Genomic DNA, 17,936 nt, shown 5'->3' with positions numbered 1-17,936 from the left:
AGTTTTCAAATTTAATCTAAAACACTAACTAAAAATGAAATGCAAATATAGAGTCAATAAATATTTGGTTGAAATGTCTTTATGCTTTTAGGTCAATAATCAATATCATTGAAATGACTTCTATTAATTATAAGACTCTGAAACTTTTCTCTTCCCAGCTAAGTATATTCACTTATGTATTAATACTGTATAGTCTATGAAATTGTGCAGTGGTTGGCCTAGTTCCTGATCCAATCTATATTTTTAATCTTTAATATTTTTAAGGATGGCAACTCTGGCGGAAGAACCATCCAAAGATAATGCAATGAAATCACATTACCTGTAAGTTGTTATTGACTAGGCAAATAAACTCAAACAATAGAACCTGTTATACTCGCAAGATTTACGTATGAGGAAACTAGGCAAATGAAGTGTGCCATTCTTCCTGTCGCAGTGAATGAGTGATGAATTTTTGAAGATGGTTTATTGGATGTGTTCAGTGCGCTTGTGAGAAGCTCACAATGGAGCAGATAGAGGCAGCTATGTACCAGAAGATGAAGATATCTGAGAGATTAAATGAAAAGCAGATGGAAAGAATGGAGGGAGATCTCACCACGGACAGAGGACAGAGGGAGCCCATCATAAAGTGGTTTGTGGAGACTCAGGCTGTGCTCATCCTGTGTGACGGAAGTTTTCCACCCTGGTTCCAGGGCTTCATCTCCAGGCAGTAAGAACTAATGAGAAATGAGAAGTTTGGTAACAGTAACTGTTTCACCATGATCTGTAAAACCATCTGAACGTATACTGTCCGGGTGCAGGCGAATGAGATCCAAATGTTTATGATTGTGTATTGAGGCAGTTGCACTGGTACACTGTGGTAACTGTTGCTGTTTGCAGTGAAGCAGAAGATCAGCTCCGAGACAAGAATGTTGGTTGCTTCCTTATCAGACTCAGTGAAAAAGCCAGTGGATATATTCTTTCATACAAGTAAGAATAAAGATTTCTCTGTAACACTTTACCATAAGATTTAATTTGTTAACATTATTTATGCATTAGCTAACATGAACTGCAGAATAAACAATATCATTTTACAGCATTTATTAATCTTCTTTAATGTTAGTTCACAGCGCAATAACAAATGTTAGCAGATACAACTTTTGGTTTTAAAAATGTAACTGTCAAAATTAACAGTACCTAAGTTAATAAATTATGTAGAAGCGTTGTTCTTTCTTAGTTCATGTGAACTAATGTAGTTTACAAACAAGATTTTGTCATTTTTAGTAAATCCTAAGTATATTATGGCAAAACCCCCCACAATGTACAGTTTGAAGCTGCTATGTTTCGAGTTGTTTCATTTCTCTAATGCTTTATGTTCACAGAGGACAGGATCGTTGTCGCCATTTTGTCATAAATCAAACCAAGACTGGCATGTTCACCATTTCTGGTGATTCCACCACACACAACAGTCTCACAGAGCTGATCGATCACTTTAAAACCACACCAATCCAGCCTTTTGGAGAGTACCTGACTTCATACAACACAGAGATGGATTCTGTAGGAGAGGTAAAGTCAACCATTTTTGCATTCTTTGTAAAGGTGCACTCAGTAATTATTCCTTATTAAAAAAAACTTTCACCCATAAAGAAATTGATACTTTTAAAAACTGTTTAAAGTCAAGTTGATGCATATTAAATGAAAAATACATTTAATCATAGCCTATTATAAGCTGTTTTATTTGACATGCAGCCCCAGCTCCATATTAAATGGAACACGCCGAATTTTTGGGACTTTAGCTTATTCACCGTATCCCCCAGAGTTAGATAAGTCCACACATACCCTTCTCATCTCAGTGCGTGCCGTAACTCTGTCTGAGGCACCCACAGCTACCTAGCTTAGCACAAATACTGGAGGTAAATGGCTCCAGCTAGCAGCTAAATGTTGGCATTATTTTGTCACTTATTGGGAGCAGTATGCTAGCTGGAGCCATTTGCCTCCAGTCTTTGTGCTAAGCTAGGCTAGCGGTGGGTGCGTCAGACAGGGTTACGGCACACACGGAGATGAAAAAGGTATGTATGGACTTATCTAACTCTGGGGGATATATTGAATAAGCTAAAGTCCCAAAAAGTCGGCGTGTTCCTTTAAGATCACTAGCCAAATACTATCTTGGTAATCTTTTGTTATTGGACAGTTTTGCTTGTGGAGAAACTAAATCATTGCTTTCTGTGAATAAAGCACTTATATAAAGGCATCAGAAAGGAAATTGTTTGCTTTAGCGTCTAGGTGTTGGGCATATTGGCCAGCACAATATAAACAAAGAATTACTAAGTGCACCTTTAAATACATAACAAATAGAATACTAGCATGTTAAGAATTGTTTTACAATGTCTGTACTTTTGTGTTTCTTTCTTCTAGGATGCCACAAATGAACTTTATGATGTGGTTAAAAATAAGCCCTGGGTTAATTCAGGAGTGAGCGTTAAGGCTCTAAGAAGTTTATGGGAACAAACTAACAATGTCCCGCTTAGCACGCCTCCCGTTCTGTCTTCTAAAAGTGTCCGGAAACTCACCACCTCCACCTCTATTGATAGGAACAGCCTGTCACAGGTAACCATATCAGCTGCTTCCTTGGTTACTATCTCTCTGGTAACCACGGCTAATTCTGTGGCGTACATTCTTTTTTTTACATATGTTAAAATTCATGTATGCACTGTATGGCTTCAATCATTAGGGTATGAAAATTCCACCGGTGCCAAAGAAAAGTGCACCACTTCGGAATGCCTTAAGCGCTGGTTTTCCAGGTAAAAATCCTTCACATGAACAACCCAGCTTTTCAGAATCAGGGACGTCTGGAAGGTCAGGTGGAGACGAAAGAGTAAACGGCAGAAGTGATATCATAGACACTAAGGGCTACAACCCTCAGTTAAAGTGGCCTCTCCACCATGAAAACGATCAGTCTCTAACCTCTAACTCTTGTAATCTTATGCCCTCCACCCGTAAACAACATCCCTTACTTCCACCCAAAACAGCCTCCTGCGCTTACGCTGTCCTCGAACTTAAAAAACACCATACTGGAGCTGGCCGAGTGCCACAAACTGACAAAGTAGCCCTACAGCCCAATCCACTCTACCAGGCCTCGTCCGTGGTTCACTCGGGGCAGAAGGACCAGCCAGGGCTAGTGTATGACAACCGTGCAAAGCCCATCGACAACATCCTTTTAGCAGAAAACCACTATCAAGACATACTTGAACAACGTGACAATGACACCTATCAACACATGCCTGAGAGCAACACCTATGAGGACATTCGAGTGACAGACAGCAATACATATGCAAGTTTGGATGAGATGCAGCCACACACACAAAACATCCTGGGGAAGAAGGTGAGATGAGACCTGACATAATTACAAACAAATATACATCATTTTTGCATTAATTTATGTTGTGAAAAAAATGCTGAAACTGTTGTTTTTAACAGAATCATAAGTGGTGGAAACTTCGTCTGGAGAACAAGAAGTCATAGTCACCATTTTATTTGAAGAAACACCATAGTTGTAGGTGAATGCAAAAGCTACACATTTAAGTTTAGAATTATAAAGTCATCATTTTCATGTTAGTGTGTGCAGTATATGCGTAACTTCAGTAGAGTATGGCTTCCACAGTTGCAAAATGCTAAACATTGTTAATGCAAATACAATGGTACAGAGATATTATTATAATAAAACATATTTGGAAAATGTATTTGAATACCTGCTCTGATTATATATATAGTTTTTGTTGCACTCCTGCTGTTTTCTGTTTTCCCAGGACTTTATCTTTCAATGGTAGATTATGTGAGCACAGCCTGTCACATTTAAACCTAGAGTTTCTGTAAACCCAATCCAGCAACTCCACACTGTTTGTATGATACAATAGTATTTGACTACACATTAGAACCCATAACACCACACAGCATAACTCAATAAAGCATTGAGATAATATTACAGTAAGTGCTCTGTATGAGGTTAGTATTGAGTAGATTGGTTGCATGGTTCTTGTCTCCTTTAACGTGATGTGTTCTTAGAGCCACTGAGCCATTTCCACTGGGTTTGGACTCTAAATACTGATACAACCTCATGATGGATTGGTGAGCTGCAGAACAGCCTATTATGCTATTTAATAAACTATGCTTGCATTGTTTTAGCCATCAAAATGACCTGCCCTGGGCTTAACTGACTGTAATAGATTAATGTTTAATGCTTAATGTTTAAAGACAGTTGATGATTAATTTCATGATAATTACATATGCTTATATTTAAAATGGTACAGTTACTTACGTGACGAAACAATTTTACTTGAAGATCATGTTCTCAAAGTCAAGAAGTGATAGCTTCTCATCTCTCTATCCAAGCCTGCCTCCTTTATTACCCACTGGGCAACCAGTCTCCTCTTCATTTGACTGAGAATGGAGAACATGTACACAGATCATTCAAGATAGAATCAAAACAATCACCCCTTTAGAAAGTGATTAAGACAGCTAAAAGCAAATGTATACCTTTAGCTCTGGCATGATGGCAATGCGACATGACAGGTTTATGTGGAGTGTAGAGGTACAAAATTGTCCATAAAAATGACCTTTACTTCAAGATTTGAACTATACAGAGATTGAGAAATGGTGATGTGTACAAATTCATTATCTCAGCTTAAAACAGGACTTTGAGAATAGCATTTGTTGAATAAAATATTAGGTTCACACAATAAAATCCAGTAAAAAAAGTACTAACCAGTAAAAAGAGAATCATTACAGAAATGATCAAGTGATTTCATGTCAATTATCTGGTTACACACACCAACCTCACTTTCTGAACCAGTGAAACAAACTATAAATATGCTGTATTTTAAAAATCACTATACTATCTGGCATTCTTACACGATAGGCTATCTGGTTCATCTTTAAAAGTTCATTGCTGTCGCCAGACAGGCCCATACCAGATTTTCAAATCTGCTGCTACCACTTTTTTACATTTCAGGGTAGATTAAATGCAAACACGTCCAATGCACTGACGCAATTCGAGATTGTTTACTTATCATCCCGTTTTTGCTCCAGAGAAGCGGACTATCTCAGGGACTCTACGGCGGTGAAGTACCGCTCTCCTCCAGCAGGCGGTAACACAACCACAATTCAAACCTTTCAGATTTTTCCCCCCTGTATTCTAGTTTATCAGTCATAATAAACTTATTAGCCCTAACTGTCATTAAAACGTTTTTAAATAAAATTACAAATATATATATAAAATTTGATGCCATAATAATATATGAATGTTTTTCAATAGTAGGCTGAAAGCAGAGCCATAGAGAGATGTAACGTTATATGACTCTGGCTGAAAGATTGGCGGAGAATATTAGCATGGTGGATTCAAGGGAAATTCGGGATAAACAAATGGTGATATCATAGCTAAAATTCAGAAATCATGTGGTTATTACGACAAAGAAAAATTAAACCACATTATGAATAATTTGAATCAGAAAGTCCGGTTTTTCCCCAAATGTAAGTAAAAGTAACGGCTGTCTCAATAAATTGAAGCTGCTTCTTTTCGTGACCCCGGAAATCGATCAAAGAGCTGCACAACGCGAACAGAGGAAACTCAAGAATATGGAAGCCTATTCGTAAATTTAAACGTTTTCATTTTTTTTTTATGAATACGAATCACATTATACTAAACGACCCATTACCTTGTTCCATTAAGATTTATACAAAATGTTTTATTGGGCTCGTTTTTACTCATTTAGAATTAAATTATTCATTTAGTTTATTCAATTCAGTTTGATGGAATTTTACTATAGTCTACAATTGAAATTTAAATGTAAAGAAAATTTCTCATAGGGAAATAAAACGTAGGGTAAGCAACTAGGAGGTAGGCTAAATAGGAAATAATAATTATTATTATTATTTCAAGTATAAACTAATAAATAAAAAATTATCATAATTATGACAACAAACGCAGTATATTATGACTTTTTATGTCATAATTGTGACTTTTTATCTCATATTTTTTTATTTCTTTATGGCCATCGTCTTCATGGTCGCAGGGACTTTTGCAGTCATCGTTATGAAGTGATCATTATGAATTTGTTGAGGGGAAAGGCAAGGGACTTCCACACTAGTGCCTTCTGTCGCTCTTGACGTTTATGGCTTCGCGATGGCGTCACGACAGACACGCCCAGTCTTTTCCTCACTGCTGTGTGCAGAAAAGTCAGGAAACACAAGTTCAATCGCATCTTTTATGTACCGTTAGCCGAATACCGCTACTCTGCTACCGATCCGAAGCAAGGTAGCCAGGCAGGAGAAACAGGAAACATGGCGAAAACGTACGACTATCTGTTCAAACTGCTGCTCATCGGAGACAGCGGGGTGGGCAAGACGTGTCTGCTGTTTCGATTCAGCGAGGACGCGTTTAACACCACTTTCATCTCCACTATAGGTCAGTTTAACACTATGACTATTTGAATTGTATGTATACATTACAGGAATGTTTACTGTGCAGCCCTGCGGGAGGAGAAATACGCTGTTATAGAGATACATGGAGGTTTACATACATGTGACTGTCTGTTGGAGTGACAGGAAGAGGCCGTGAATGTGACAGCCCGTTTACTGAGCTATTCATCGACATGTTTTTATTAGCGTTTAAAATGACAAACATCCGATTTTCCATGTCAGGATCAGTTGGCATACTACTTTTATATGTAATTGGAATAAAACGAGAGAGTATGCTGTGTTGATATAGCTAGCATGATGGCAGCCTGATTAGCTGTTCGCTAGCAGTGTGGGCTGGACTGCACTTTCGTTTCTGTGGTTAAAGAGACGATTAGGTGTTTAGATTGACATTTCACCACTAAACAAAAGGTCAAGGGGGCCAGAGCCAGCACTTTACTTGGATAAGATTAAAAAGCGGATTTGTGTGCAGTCACAAGTGACTTGTCTCAAATATTCGATTTTTTTTTGAGTTCTTAATTGCACTTTAACCTTAAAGTTGGCATGAAATTACAATTATTTTCATGCCAACTTAACGTTTTCTAAACTCATGTTATTGATTGTACTGTGAACAATTCATCTGTGCATGTTTTATGTTTCATTCATTCAATATGTTTTGACCTCAGAATGTCTTAACTGGACCTTCCAGTGAAACGACAGACTTTTCTCTGGTGACGTATACAGGACTTCTCCAATAATCATTAAGTCTGCTTAAACTTCGCCCCAGCAGACGCGTGTTCATCTGCCTCCACTATTGACTGCAGTGCACACATCTCAAAATCCAATCTGCAACCGGTGTATTAAACCAAGACCCGCCCTACATATTTTCTATTTTTTTGATAATCTGATTAGTCATAATACAGGAAGATGTGTCACTACTTCCGTTTCATTGCAACTTTAGCACTATTATTACCTTGAAGCAGTAAACTGTTGAAGTCAGCTGACCTATATTGTTATTCCGGGATAGGAACCCCTCAAAATAAGAATGTGCAAAATCATACATGTCACAAGCAATTGTACACATACATGGACTAGCCTAGTTCACCAGGTTTATAGTTCTTGAACACGTTATTTGTTGTGATATTTTTGACACAACTTTGGGAAGGCTCGTCTCTACCGGGGACCAATATGTCATTTCCTGTGTGAAACCTGTGCGAGAGTTCCTTGACCTTTTGTCATTGTTATGCCACAGACTTCCCCTATTGCCATGGACAATACTGCTGTGTCACATCCCGTCCCATGTCCTGTCCGAGCTTTCACTGGTGGCAGGATTGTATGCCTCAATACACACATTGCCAAGTTTTCTCATAATTGCCATAAGCAGAGGATCACACTCTGTTGCTACCAAATTCAACAGTTTTACATGCATTGTGTGTAAAGCCTTTTGCAGCACTGTAGTAGTTTAGTCGGTCAGGCATATGTTAAACCATTCTGACCTTTCTACACATTCCATATCCATGGTTACACCATGAAAACGTGCTAATGGGTTGATTCCCTTTTCAGTGGAAAGAGTTGTGATGTGTTCTGAGATGAGTCAGTTTTCACAACGTGTCATAATAGGACTCCAATGTGTGAATACAAGGTACTGAGATACAGTGTTTCACTTATTTCTAAACATTATTATTGCAGGAATTGACTTCAAAATCAGAACAATTGAGCTGGATGGGAAGAAGATCAAGCTTCAGATCTGGTGAGAGGACAAGTCTGCATTATACATTATAAAGTAGAAAGGTATCTGGCCTGCCGTGGCGTGGGGAAAAACATGCCATTGGAGCACATCTTCATTTGCTGGATTCATCTACTGGCTTCCTATTATTGTTTGAATGTGGAGAATTTAAGTACATTTGATTTAAAATAAAAAACAACAACAAAAAAACATTTTATAATATAATATTGTTGGAAATTATGCAACATTTTTCGGCCCACAGCCCTAAGTTTTGATTTTTGGCCTTGACTGGTATACAAAGTATCATTGTAAACATACAATATTTAAAATGTGTGTTTTAAATTGACCTTAAAGGGATACAGCCGGACAGGAGAGGTTTAGAACCATCACCACTGCATATTATAGAGGAGCAATGGTAAGCTATAATGCCTTATTATTTTGAGTAAATAATGCCGGATATTCTTCTGCATGTGGTTACTATGTTTTTGTTTTCTTTCACTTTCACAGGGAATTATGCTGGTGTATGATATCACAAATGAGAAATCATTTGACAACATCAGGAACTGGATCAGGAACATTGAGGAGGTGAGAAACAGCTGACGCTGGAGAAAACAAGCATGAAGTTTTCATTTCATTTTGTGAGTCTGTCATATGGATTCACTTCTGTCTGTTTAATCAGCACGCATCATCGGATGTGGAACGGATGGTATTGGGTAACAAATGTGACATGAATGACAAGAGACAAGTTTCAAAAGAAAAAGGGGAAAAGGTATGTATAATTAAAAAAAAGATTACTGAAAAATCTATTTTCTAAAACAAACCTTGGTCGAATGAATTGCCTGAACAAGCTGTATGTAAAATGCTGATGTGTTTATTAACAGTTCCCTTTTTTTGTTGTTGCTACAGCTAGCTATTGATTATGGAATCAAGTTTTTGGAAACCAGTGCAAAATCTAGCACAAATGTTGAAGAGGTGGGGGAAAATTGTCTAATGTTGATCTAATTTGATTCATTTGAATGAGCAAGATTTGCATATTTTATAAGGTATCATACCATCTTATCTAGTGTCATATCTGTTTTCTTCAACTCTAGGCCTTTGTCACTCTTGCTAGGGACATCATGACCAGACTAAACAGAAAAATGGTGAGAATGCTGATGTAGAAAATATTTATATTAAAAAAAATTTATCAGCATCATCAAAAAAGAAAATGGATGCGCTTAGTACTGCTCACTGACTCAAGCAAAATAGTAGGTTAATATTTTTGAAATGTGGCTTTATCTCTGACACTAATGCTGAATGGATTCTTGTTTGCTTGCATCTTTGTGTTTAGAATGAGAATAACCCTTCGGGTGGAGGAGGAGCAGTGAAAATCACAGAGAGTCGGTCCAAGAAGCCAAGCTTCTTCCGCTGCACTCTGCTCTAACCCAGCAACTCCTGCAGCCTCAGTGTGTGAATGACTTCAGTCATTTCTTTGTGTGTTTGAGCTCGGTGTGTGTGTGTTTATGCGAGAGTTTACAGTACCACTGGACTTTCAGCTGTTAGCTGCTGCTGAGAGCTCTGGACTTTAGTGTGCCTCATCTAAGGCCTGAAGAAAGTATGCTAGATAAAAGACTCTTGAGCTGTTCCCAAAACATTTCTTTTAAACCAAAATATCCATCAACCTTAACCCTCCCTGGGCCAATCACAATTTAGTGTAGCCTGATTTAAATTTGATTAGATCCCCCCCCCCCCCCAATTTAAAATGTCAGTAATTAATTATATATAGACAATTTATAGTTACATTGATTTTAAAGTGCTTTGTTAAAGCACAGTTTAATGAAGGAAAGAATATGAAGAGATTACAGATATCAACTATTATGCAGTTTTTGGCAATAAAGACTGGACCTAAAGTAGCAACTGAAGAACCTGATAGTTTGACAGCTAAATATTGGTCAAACTGAAAGACATATATATATAATTTTTGTTGTCGTTGTATGTTTTTTTTATCAACTTAAATTTGTTTTTAGTTACTGTTCCAAAGCAGCAATAAACTGTTGAATATAAAGCAGCGTTCCACAGGTTGTAGTCTTCCCCCTTTCCCTGACTTTACGTTATTAACCTTAATTGTAACAGAGACCAAAGTAAAAAGAAATCAAAAACTGTGATTAATATTAAGTCAAAATTTCTTTCTTTTTTGGTTGTGATTTCTCATATATTACATATTGAGCATGAAAAGAGAGCGAAAGAATGAGAAGAGAGGGCTAGGACCCTTTTCCTAATGCTTGTTGAAGCAGCAGCAGCCAGCTAGGCCCTGTATATTAGTATATACAGTATTACATTTACTAATGGTATTATATTTTTATACGTAAGCATCTTTTACTCACCACTTCATATAAAACATGTTAACCTGTGCTTATGTGAGATTTATTTGTTAATACTTATTTTTTAAACTCATTTAAATGTCGTCACAGTATTCTGTACATTGTCTTTTTTTAATTCCCTCTTTTATAAGACTCTTATGAGTGTGAAGTCATGTAGTGTTTACAATAACCACACTGCAACAATATCTTTTTTTTAAGTCGTGCACTGTTATCTGTGTGTGTGTGTGGGTCTCTCGTAGAGCCTCCTCACTTCATAAACCACTTAAAGTCCTGCTTGTGAAGGCAGCCACTCAAAAAAGAGTGCAAGATTGCACTAGATGGTTTGTGTTCAAGTGTCCTCTGAGCTTATTGGGCTTTTACCAGGCCCAGATTTCTATTTCTGGGGGGGACATCCATTGAAATTCTGCTGAATGGTTTTAAACATGGTCAAATTTGTTAACCAGAGCTGAGAGTACTAAACTCTTATTACCTTTGAGCATATCAGACGTTAAATTTCTGCGTAAATCTGCGAATTTTTCCATGTACAGATTCCATGTGAGCCTGTTACAAATTCAAACACAAAATTCAAACTGAAACGCTGAGAATCTACAAATTCACAGTCACTTAAGTTACTCAGAATGAACGAATGATTGATTCTACTGTTTATGTTTAAGGGTGTACGATTGCTCGAGTTCCATTGGCTGTTTTGTATCTGTTTGATAGAACCGCTGCTCGGAGGTGTGCCATATCCACTTAAAGGGATAGTCCACCCAAAAAAAAAAATTTCGGTCATCATTTACTCACCCTCATGTCATTCTAAACCTGTATGTCTTTATTTGTTCTGTGGAACACAAAAGAAAATATTTTTGGAACAAGAAATGTATTGTTGTTTTTTGTCCATACAATGGAAGTCAATGGTAACCAAAACTTTTGTGTTCCGTAGAAGAAAGAAAGTCATACAGGTTTTGAATAACATGAGCATAAGTAAATGATGATATATTTTTCATTTTTGGGTGAGCTATCTCTTTAATGGCCCTGTAGTCATGTTTTTGAATATGCATGCAGGCACATTTGCATATTTTTCAATGAAACAGTGACAGCACTCAACCTCCCATATGAGCATAAAGTCTTACTGACTATTCAATGCAAGCTTTTATGTCCTGTTTTATAACGTCTTCCTTGATTTTCTTGTCTGTTCTGTAATATGTCAGAATGTCTGTTCTATAATATGTCAGAGTTAACTGATTATGTAAAAAAGATTAAAATATCTTTTCTAAGTTATTTACATGTGCCTGATTTATTTTTTTATGATGCTTTACCATATAAGATAATATATCATTTATATGATATCATAATATTATTCTGCTTTATTTGGAATAGAAATTTGGAAAGATGTGAAGTTGCTGAATAATAAACAGCATCAATGAAAGTTAAATTTCCCTTTATTTCGAAAAATGGGATATTTAATATCTACAGCACAGAGGTAGACCCTTATTTCCCTTTTCATTACCAGGTTTTATTACGTACCTCATAAATATGAATGAAGTATGCTTTTTAGCTAAGATGTCAGTGCATGAGCATAACTAATGTTAGTTAGAAGCGTATTCCATACAGGAAAATAATAAAAAAACAACACTTCATCCGCTTCTTTAAGCTTGCACTCCTGCGATTATCTTAATAAAATTATGTCTCTCTAGAGGGTCTGGAGTTATTGGTGTTGACTTCAAAGGCCCCAGCCAGGTCTTTCACGCTACTGGCTGCTCGAGGTTTATCCAGGACGTCCCCTGCGGCCTTCACCTTTCGTGGATTAGTGTTCAGACTCTTAGATCTGAGTGAGGGGTACATCCTGTCCTCTGCTACATACAAGTGATCTGAGTCTGTCAGCTCTTCTCTCTTCTCTTCTCCCACCTCTGTTTTGGTGCTTTCGCTATTTGCCTCCGTCTCATTCTCGTCATTCTTCTTCTCCTCGCCTTCCTCTTGTTGCGTTTTTGTTTTCTTGCTCTCCTTAGAAGCTCCTTCCTTATCTTGGTCCTCTATCTGTCTTGATTTCTCTGAAGATGTCTTGGGTGAAAGGCCGAACGGGGAGGGATGAACTTTGTAATCGAAGCGTGGAGGCCAGCGACCTAGCGTTGGCGATCTGCTTGCTTGATCCTGTAGGCCGTGAGGCTCCGAAGCCCACGTGTTTTCCGAATTGCCCAACCTCGACTGTGCAACAGAGACATACAGTGTACTGCTTTGGGATCTGTTCCCGTACGAAAGTGAGTTACTTTGAGTTTCAGTTGGGTACTGCCTCAGGGACTGCGCCCTTTCCAGAGGATGTGCCATTGCTGCGTCTATCCTAGCTTCTAGCAGAATATGTGGGTCTTTAGGGAGATGAGCGGAGGTGAGTTTTGGGGATTGAGAACTCTGGCCTCCGCCTTGTGACTCACAGGGAGAGATGAGGATGTCCACGCTGGAGCTGGAGCGTGACCTCTGCCGAAGGGGGACCACTTCCAATGTGGGACCGTAGGATGAAACATGTTGAGGATTTTGAAGGAGCTCGCCGCTGCCAATACTGCCACGATTCTCTGTTTGGCCCTTCCTGTCCCCTGACATCTCATCACCACGGTCCTCGGCATCCAGGTGCCAGCGGTACAAACTGTAGCCGTCAGCACTGTTGACACTGCCGCGACGAAGCAGGCCGGATTGGTCGACGGCCACTGTGCTCCCGGATCGAGAGCGGACCAGCTCGCAGCGGTCGATGCCAGCCAGCCGCTCCAGCGCGTGCATCATGCGGCCAGAGAACTCCTCCAGCTGAGCCAAGCGCAAGTCAATTGTCTGAAGAGAGGCTTTCATGGAGTGCTCTCGTTCATTCACCTCCTCCAGGCGCATGGACATGTTCTCAACCCTGCAACAGCAAGAGTTTCAAATGGTTGTTGTCGTTTTAAACTCAATTGTTATTCTAAATGCAGGGCTCAACAATAAGAACGGCCTGTTTGCCCAAAGCCAGTGTGCGAGAGTTTTGGGCCATCTGACAGAACTGTCACTGGATCTTTTGGGACATTACCGGTGAACATTTTACATTCATTGATTCAGTACATCCATTTTTTTATGCTTTTTAAACTTAAATGTTTGGATTTCTGTGATGTATTCTACATCGTTTTTGCAAATTCTGCTTATTTGTCACCAAAAGAAAGTTATCAATCTGGCTAGATGGCAAATCCTGGATTTGGTGAAATTGCAAAAGTAAAAATAGATCATTCTGCAGCAGAAAAAACTTGTTGAGCCCTGAAACTACATTTGCAGGTGCAGTTGTTGTTTTCCATCCAGTACCTCTGGGAAGTGATTCGGATTCGCTCATCATTGGAAGAATGCGTTTCGTCCTCCTTCTCTCTAAAGTACTCCTCCACACACTGTTCCTCAAACTCATACAGACCCTTCAGTTCCTCCAGACTCAGAGTCAACTCTGAAAAAAAAGAAAAAAGATGATAATAGCCAGTTTTAAAATAAGTTGCTGTAACATTGATAGACTGAAGCAGTAAAAACGAGTAACGGGAGTAATAACTCAGCCCGCGGTCTCTCTCGTCCAGCTCCCCTTCTTGTTTCTTTCTGCAGCGGCAGCACAGGCGCTTCAACACAATGTATATGTGGCTAAAGATGATGAGAGGAGGAGGAAGCACTGGTCTGTCATGGAACGTCATGATAAGCTGGTAGCGCTGGAACTTCCATATTTGGTTGGAGATGGATTTCACTTCAAAGAACGTGTTACTGTGAAGGGAATGAGTTCTCTTGATGAGTTGATAATGGATAAATGAGAACATAATACAGAGCTATGGCTCACATCACTGCTTTATGTTACAGGGTAAGCGTTATATTTAGTCTTTGACTCACTTGAATACAGCAATGAGCAGGTTGACCAGTAGGATGTTGGCTACCAATAGGTAACAGGCCATGATGGCAGGTGTGAGCCAGGCCCCAGGTATACACGGAGGGAGCTTTTTTCCATCTTCATCATACATATTTTCACCACAGGGTGCTGTCGTACATAACAGAGGTTAAGATGCAATCATGACGTAATTCTACAGTGTTTGATAATTACATTGAATTGTGGGTATAGTGGAATAATTTTACACTTACGATTAATCTCCATCGCATAGACTAAGAGTATGTAGAAAAGAATGAGAGAAAACACAGATAAAAACTGTTTTTATCATTTCACAATCAGCCACCTATATGTTGGCAATATCTTACAGTGCATTATGAAGATTAGTTAAAGAATTTTGTACATCTCTTTTTAAGGGAAGTTAGAAAAGATACACTACTGTTCAAAAAACTGATCAAAATATTTCTATTTCAAATAAATACTGACATTTTGAACTTTCTATTCATCAGAGATTCAGGGACAAAGATTATCACAAAAATATTAAGCAGCACAACCATTTTCAGCATTGATAATAATAAGAAATGTGTCTTGAGCAACAAATCAGCATATGAGAATGATTTCTGAAGGATGTGACACTGAAGACAATGATGCTGAAAATTCAGCTATGCTATCACAGGAATAAATTACGTTTTAAATAAATAAAAATAAAAATGTTTTTACTGTATTTGTGATCAAATAAATGCAGCCTGGGTGAGCATATGAGACTGACCCCACATTTTTGAATGGTAGTGTACTTCATGACATTCAATAATTTATGTTTTAAGTCATTTCATAACAATACTTTCACATATACATGTGTACCATATAATGGTACAACTACCATTTTGTGTTTTATATGTCCTTTGTTATACTGTTATAGATATTATTGTTATATATATTATAAAAAAATTACTTAGTGTAATTTTTAAATATGAACTACTATACTAATTACTATACTATTTACATTTATTCATTTAGCAACTTGCAAATGAGAATATACAAGCAGAAGAAATGTAACCAAGGGATACAACAGTTAGTGCTACCACACATAAATACCAGAGTAGCAGAATGCTTGAACAGAAACGTAAAAGTGAAAAAAAAACATCAGTCAACGACTATGAACAATTAGAAGACACAGCAAAAAACCTAAAACTCACAAGCAGGGTAGGTAAAGACCAGCACTGTCACACACTCAGTCCATCACACATGATTCAGTAGAGGGCGAAAGCCACGGCAGTGTGAATGGTCACATGATCAGGAGATGAGACACAAATCTTTCTGCAGAGTTCACAGATACAGAAAGGGTGGAATGGAGACCAGACGTATCATCCACACATGAATCAGGAAACAGAATCTTACTATGAACTCTAGTCTTACGGTCTATCGAGTCAGCAAACACTTCTCCATAGATCATCCAGTAGGGCATGTAGAAGATATTCCTCGCCAGACGCCACGTCGGCTCCTCGTCCGGGTGCAGGATGGCCTGACGTGCCACGCCGAAGCTCATGAGAACCACCAGCATGATCACCACAAAGTACAGCATGTCAATCATCTGCACACACACACACACACACACACACACACACACACACACATAAAAACACCATTATTGTTAGGAAAAACAAACAAACAAAAAGCTTTTGAGCCATTCATATTCAAGTTTTCATGTTAGTTCTCACCATTTTACCAATCATCATGACATACGGTCCCAAATACTTGTTAACTCCAAAGATGTCGAGGACACGAATGTACCAGAAGATGATGTCCACACAGTAGATGACGCGTCCGTAGCCCAAGTAAGGCTCATTCTGCAAGCGCAGTAAAAGTCCCATCAGGAATGTGGTGATGGCAGCCAGGTCAGTGATATTCCAGTACTCTTCAAGCCATACGTTTATCTTCTGTTTCAGCTTTCCCGGCTCTGACATCAGGATCTACACACAAGCACATGCGTCCAATGAAGGAAACACAAAAATATAACGATATAGCAACTTCACCTATACTAGTACTTCACCTGTCTAACTTTCTCCAGTCCAAGAGTGATGATGTAGGAGATGACGATCCATTCCTGCAATGATGGCCATCTCTCCATTTTCACCAGTATGATGTAATTATACAGCATCAGGTATACCAGGTAGGCAGTCTGAGTAGATACATAATCATTGTTTTTTTCTTCATTTTATTATGTTATAAACATGTGCTGCAACAAATTTTTTATTTTTGGGTGTGTTTTGACTTCACATACCGTATTGAACCAGAACTTGGTATACGGAGCGTTAAAGAAGTAGTAAATCTTCTTCCCAACAGGCACTCGTTTCTGTCTCTTTTTACCATCTTCCTCGTCACCTTTCTTAGATGCTGCGTCCATGCTCACAGTGCCATCCTGGCAATAAACATCCATGATGAGAGTTTTACTCACTTTCACCTCATAAAGGTCCATAAAAATATACAGAATATATTATAAATATACAGTATATTGTATATACTCTACAGTTCAAAAGTTTGGGGTCGGTAAGGTTTTTTAAAATCTCTTATGCTCATCAAGGCTGCATTTATTTAATCAAAAGTAAAAAAAAATTATAGTAAAACAGAAATATTGTAATAAATAAATAAATATTAAAAATAAAAATAACGAATAACTTTTCTATTGTAAATTATTTTAAAATGTAATTTATGCCTGTGGTGTCAAAGCTGAATTTTCATGAATCTAATATGATGATTTGCTCAAATTTTTATTATTATCAATGTTGAAAACAGTCATACTACTTAATTCTTTGATGAATAGAAAGTTTAAGAACAGCATTTATTTGAAATAGAAATCTTTTAAAACATTATAAATTGTTTTGTTTTTTATTTATCCTTGATGAATAAAAGTATTATTTTTTTCTTTAAAAAAATAATTTCTGAAAAAAGAAAAGAAAAAAAAAAAGCATAATGGTAGTGTACATATATTTACCTTGCCAGATTTGTTATCATCCTCTTTGTCTTTGAGCTCTTCTTTGTCTTTGGAGTTTTGGTAAGACAGATCATCTCCAGTTCGGAAGTCAAGGAGAAGGATGGCTGGAGGAAAAATGATTCCAAGGATCACCTAGGAATGATATTGAATGATAAAAGCGTTGATATATAATACTTAGAGTCTATGGCTTATAATTTGGAGTGTTATAATTTGGGATTTGCAGACCTTGAGTCCATTGCTCTTGCCCACCCGCAAGCATCCCATCCACATGTCAGTGAGCAGCATCTGGCTGCAGGTGTGGGCTATAAAGTCTCTGTGTTTTGCAGCCACAGCCAGTTTCAGACAGGTGGAGTTACTCCAGTTCTTCAACTCATATGTCAACAGTTTCATGGCCACCTGCTCATCATGTTTGTATGACTGATCTAGCAGCTCATATGCTAACTGACCAAATTCCCTGAGTGTGAGAGGGAGAAGGATGTTTAATGTGAGAAGTGACTGTGTGACTGCTTGATTTAGAAATACTAGTGGAAAAAAAAACTATTTAAAAATAGTTATATTGTATTGTTCTGTATTGTATTCTGTCCCATGCAT

At 38.0% G+C, this 17,936-nt stretch overlaps 2 protein-coding genes across 2 annotated transcripts; one reads left to right on the top strand and one right to left on the bottom strand.

Annotated features, from left to right (window-relative positions):
• Nucleotides 1-6,042: 6,042 nt before the first annotated feature.
• rab8b (RAB8B, member RAS oncogene family) lies at nucleotides 6,043-11,772 on the top strand. Its single transcript, XM_081351500.1, has 8 exons — nucleotides 6,043-6,436; nucleotides 8,116-8,176; nucleotides 8,507-8,567; nucleotides 8,660-8,737; nucleotides 8,832-8,921; nucleotides 9,059-9,124; nucleotides 9,244-9,294; nucleotides 9,483-11,772. The coding sequence occupies exons 1-8, from the start codon at nucleotides 6,313-6,315 to the stop codon at nucleotides 9,573-9,575; spliced, it is 624 nt and encodes a 207-aa protein (XP_081207626.1). The 5' UTR covers nucleotides 6,043-6,312; the 3' UTR covers nucleotides 9,576-11,772.
• Nucleotides 11,773-12,074: 302 nt separating this feature from the next.
• On the bottom strand, nucleotides 12,075-15,765 carry LOC308684349 (uncharacterized protein). The gene is made up of 6 exons (XM_081355506.1): nucleotides 15,550-15,765; nucleotides 14,608-14,628; nucleotides 14,362-14,506; nucleotides 14,036-14,238; nucleotides 13,804-13,936; nucleotides 12,075-13,378 (listed from the first exon to the last, which is right to left on the bottom strand). Exons 2-6 carry the CDS (start codon nucleotides 14,618-14,620, stop codon nucleotides 12,175-12,177), a joined length of 1,698 nt encoding a protein of 565 aa, XP_081211632.1. The 5' UTR covers nucleotides 14,621-14,628; nucleotides 15,550-15,765; the 3' UTR covers nucleotides 12,075-12,174.
• Nucleotides 15,766-17,936: the final 2,171 nt, after the last annotated feature.

The sequence above is a fragment of the Scardinius erythrophthalmus genome (genome assembly GCF_964197995.2).
Source record: "Scardinius erythrophthalmus genome assembly, chromosome: 2".
Taxonomy (NCBI): Eukaryota; Metazoa; Chordata; class Actinopteri; order Cypriniformes; family Leuciscidae; genus Scardinius; species Scardinius erythrophthalmus.
This window is presented reverse-complemented; position numbering and strand designations above follow the sequence as displayed.

Excerpts from the sequence above, each read along its gene's own strand:
- rab8b (XM_081351500.1), top strand. The coding sequence starts at position 6,313 with ATGGCGAAAACGTACGACTATCTGTTCAAACTGCTGCTCATCGGAGAC. Across the intron at positions 6,437-8,115 it reads CACTTTCATCTCCACTATAG|GAATTGACTTCAAAATCAGA; the intron begins GTCAGTTTAACA and ends TTATTATTGCAG. Across the intron at positions 9,295-9,482 it reads CCAGACTAAACAGAAAAATG|AATGAGAATAACCCTTCGGG; the intron begins GTGAGAATGCTG and ends CTTTGTGTTTAG.
- LOC308684349 (XM_081355506.1), bottom strand. Across the intron at positions 14,239-14,361 it reads CTGCTCATTGCTGTATTCAA|TAACACGTTCTTTGAAGTGA; the intron begins GTGAGTCAAAGA and ends TTCCCTTCACAG. Across the intron at positions 13,937-14,035 it reads CGAGAGAGACCGCGGGCTGA|AGTTGACTCTGAGTCTGGAG; the intron begins GTTATTACTCCC and ends CTTTTTTTTCAG.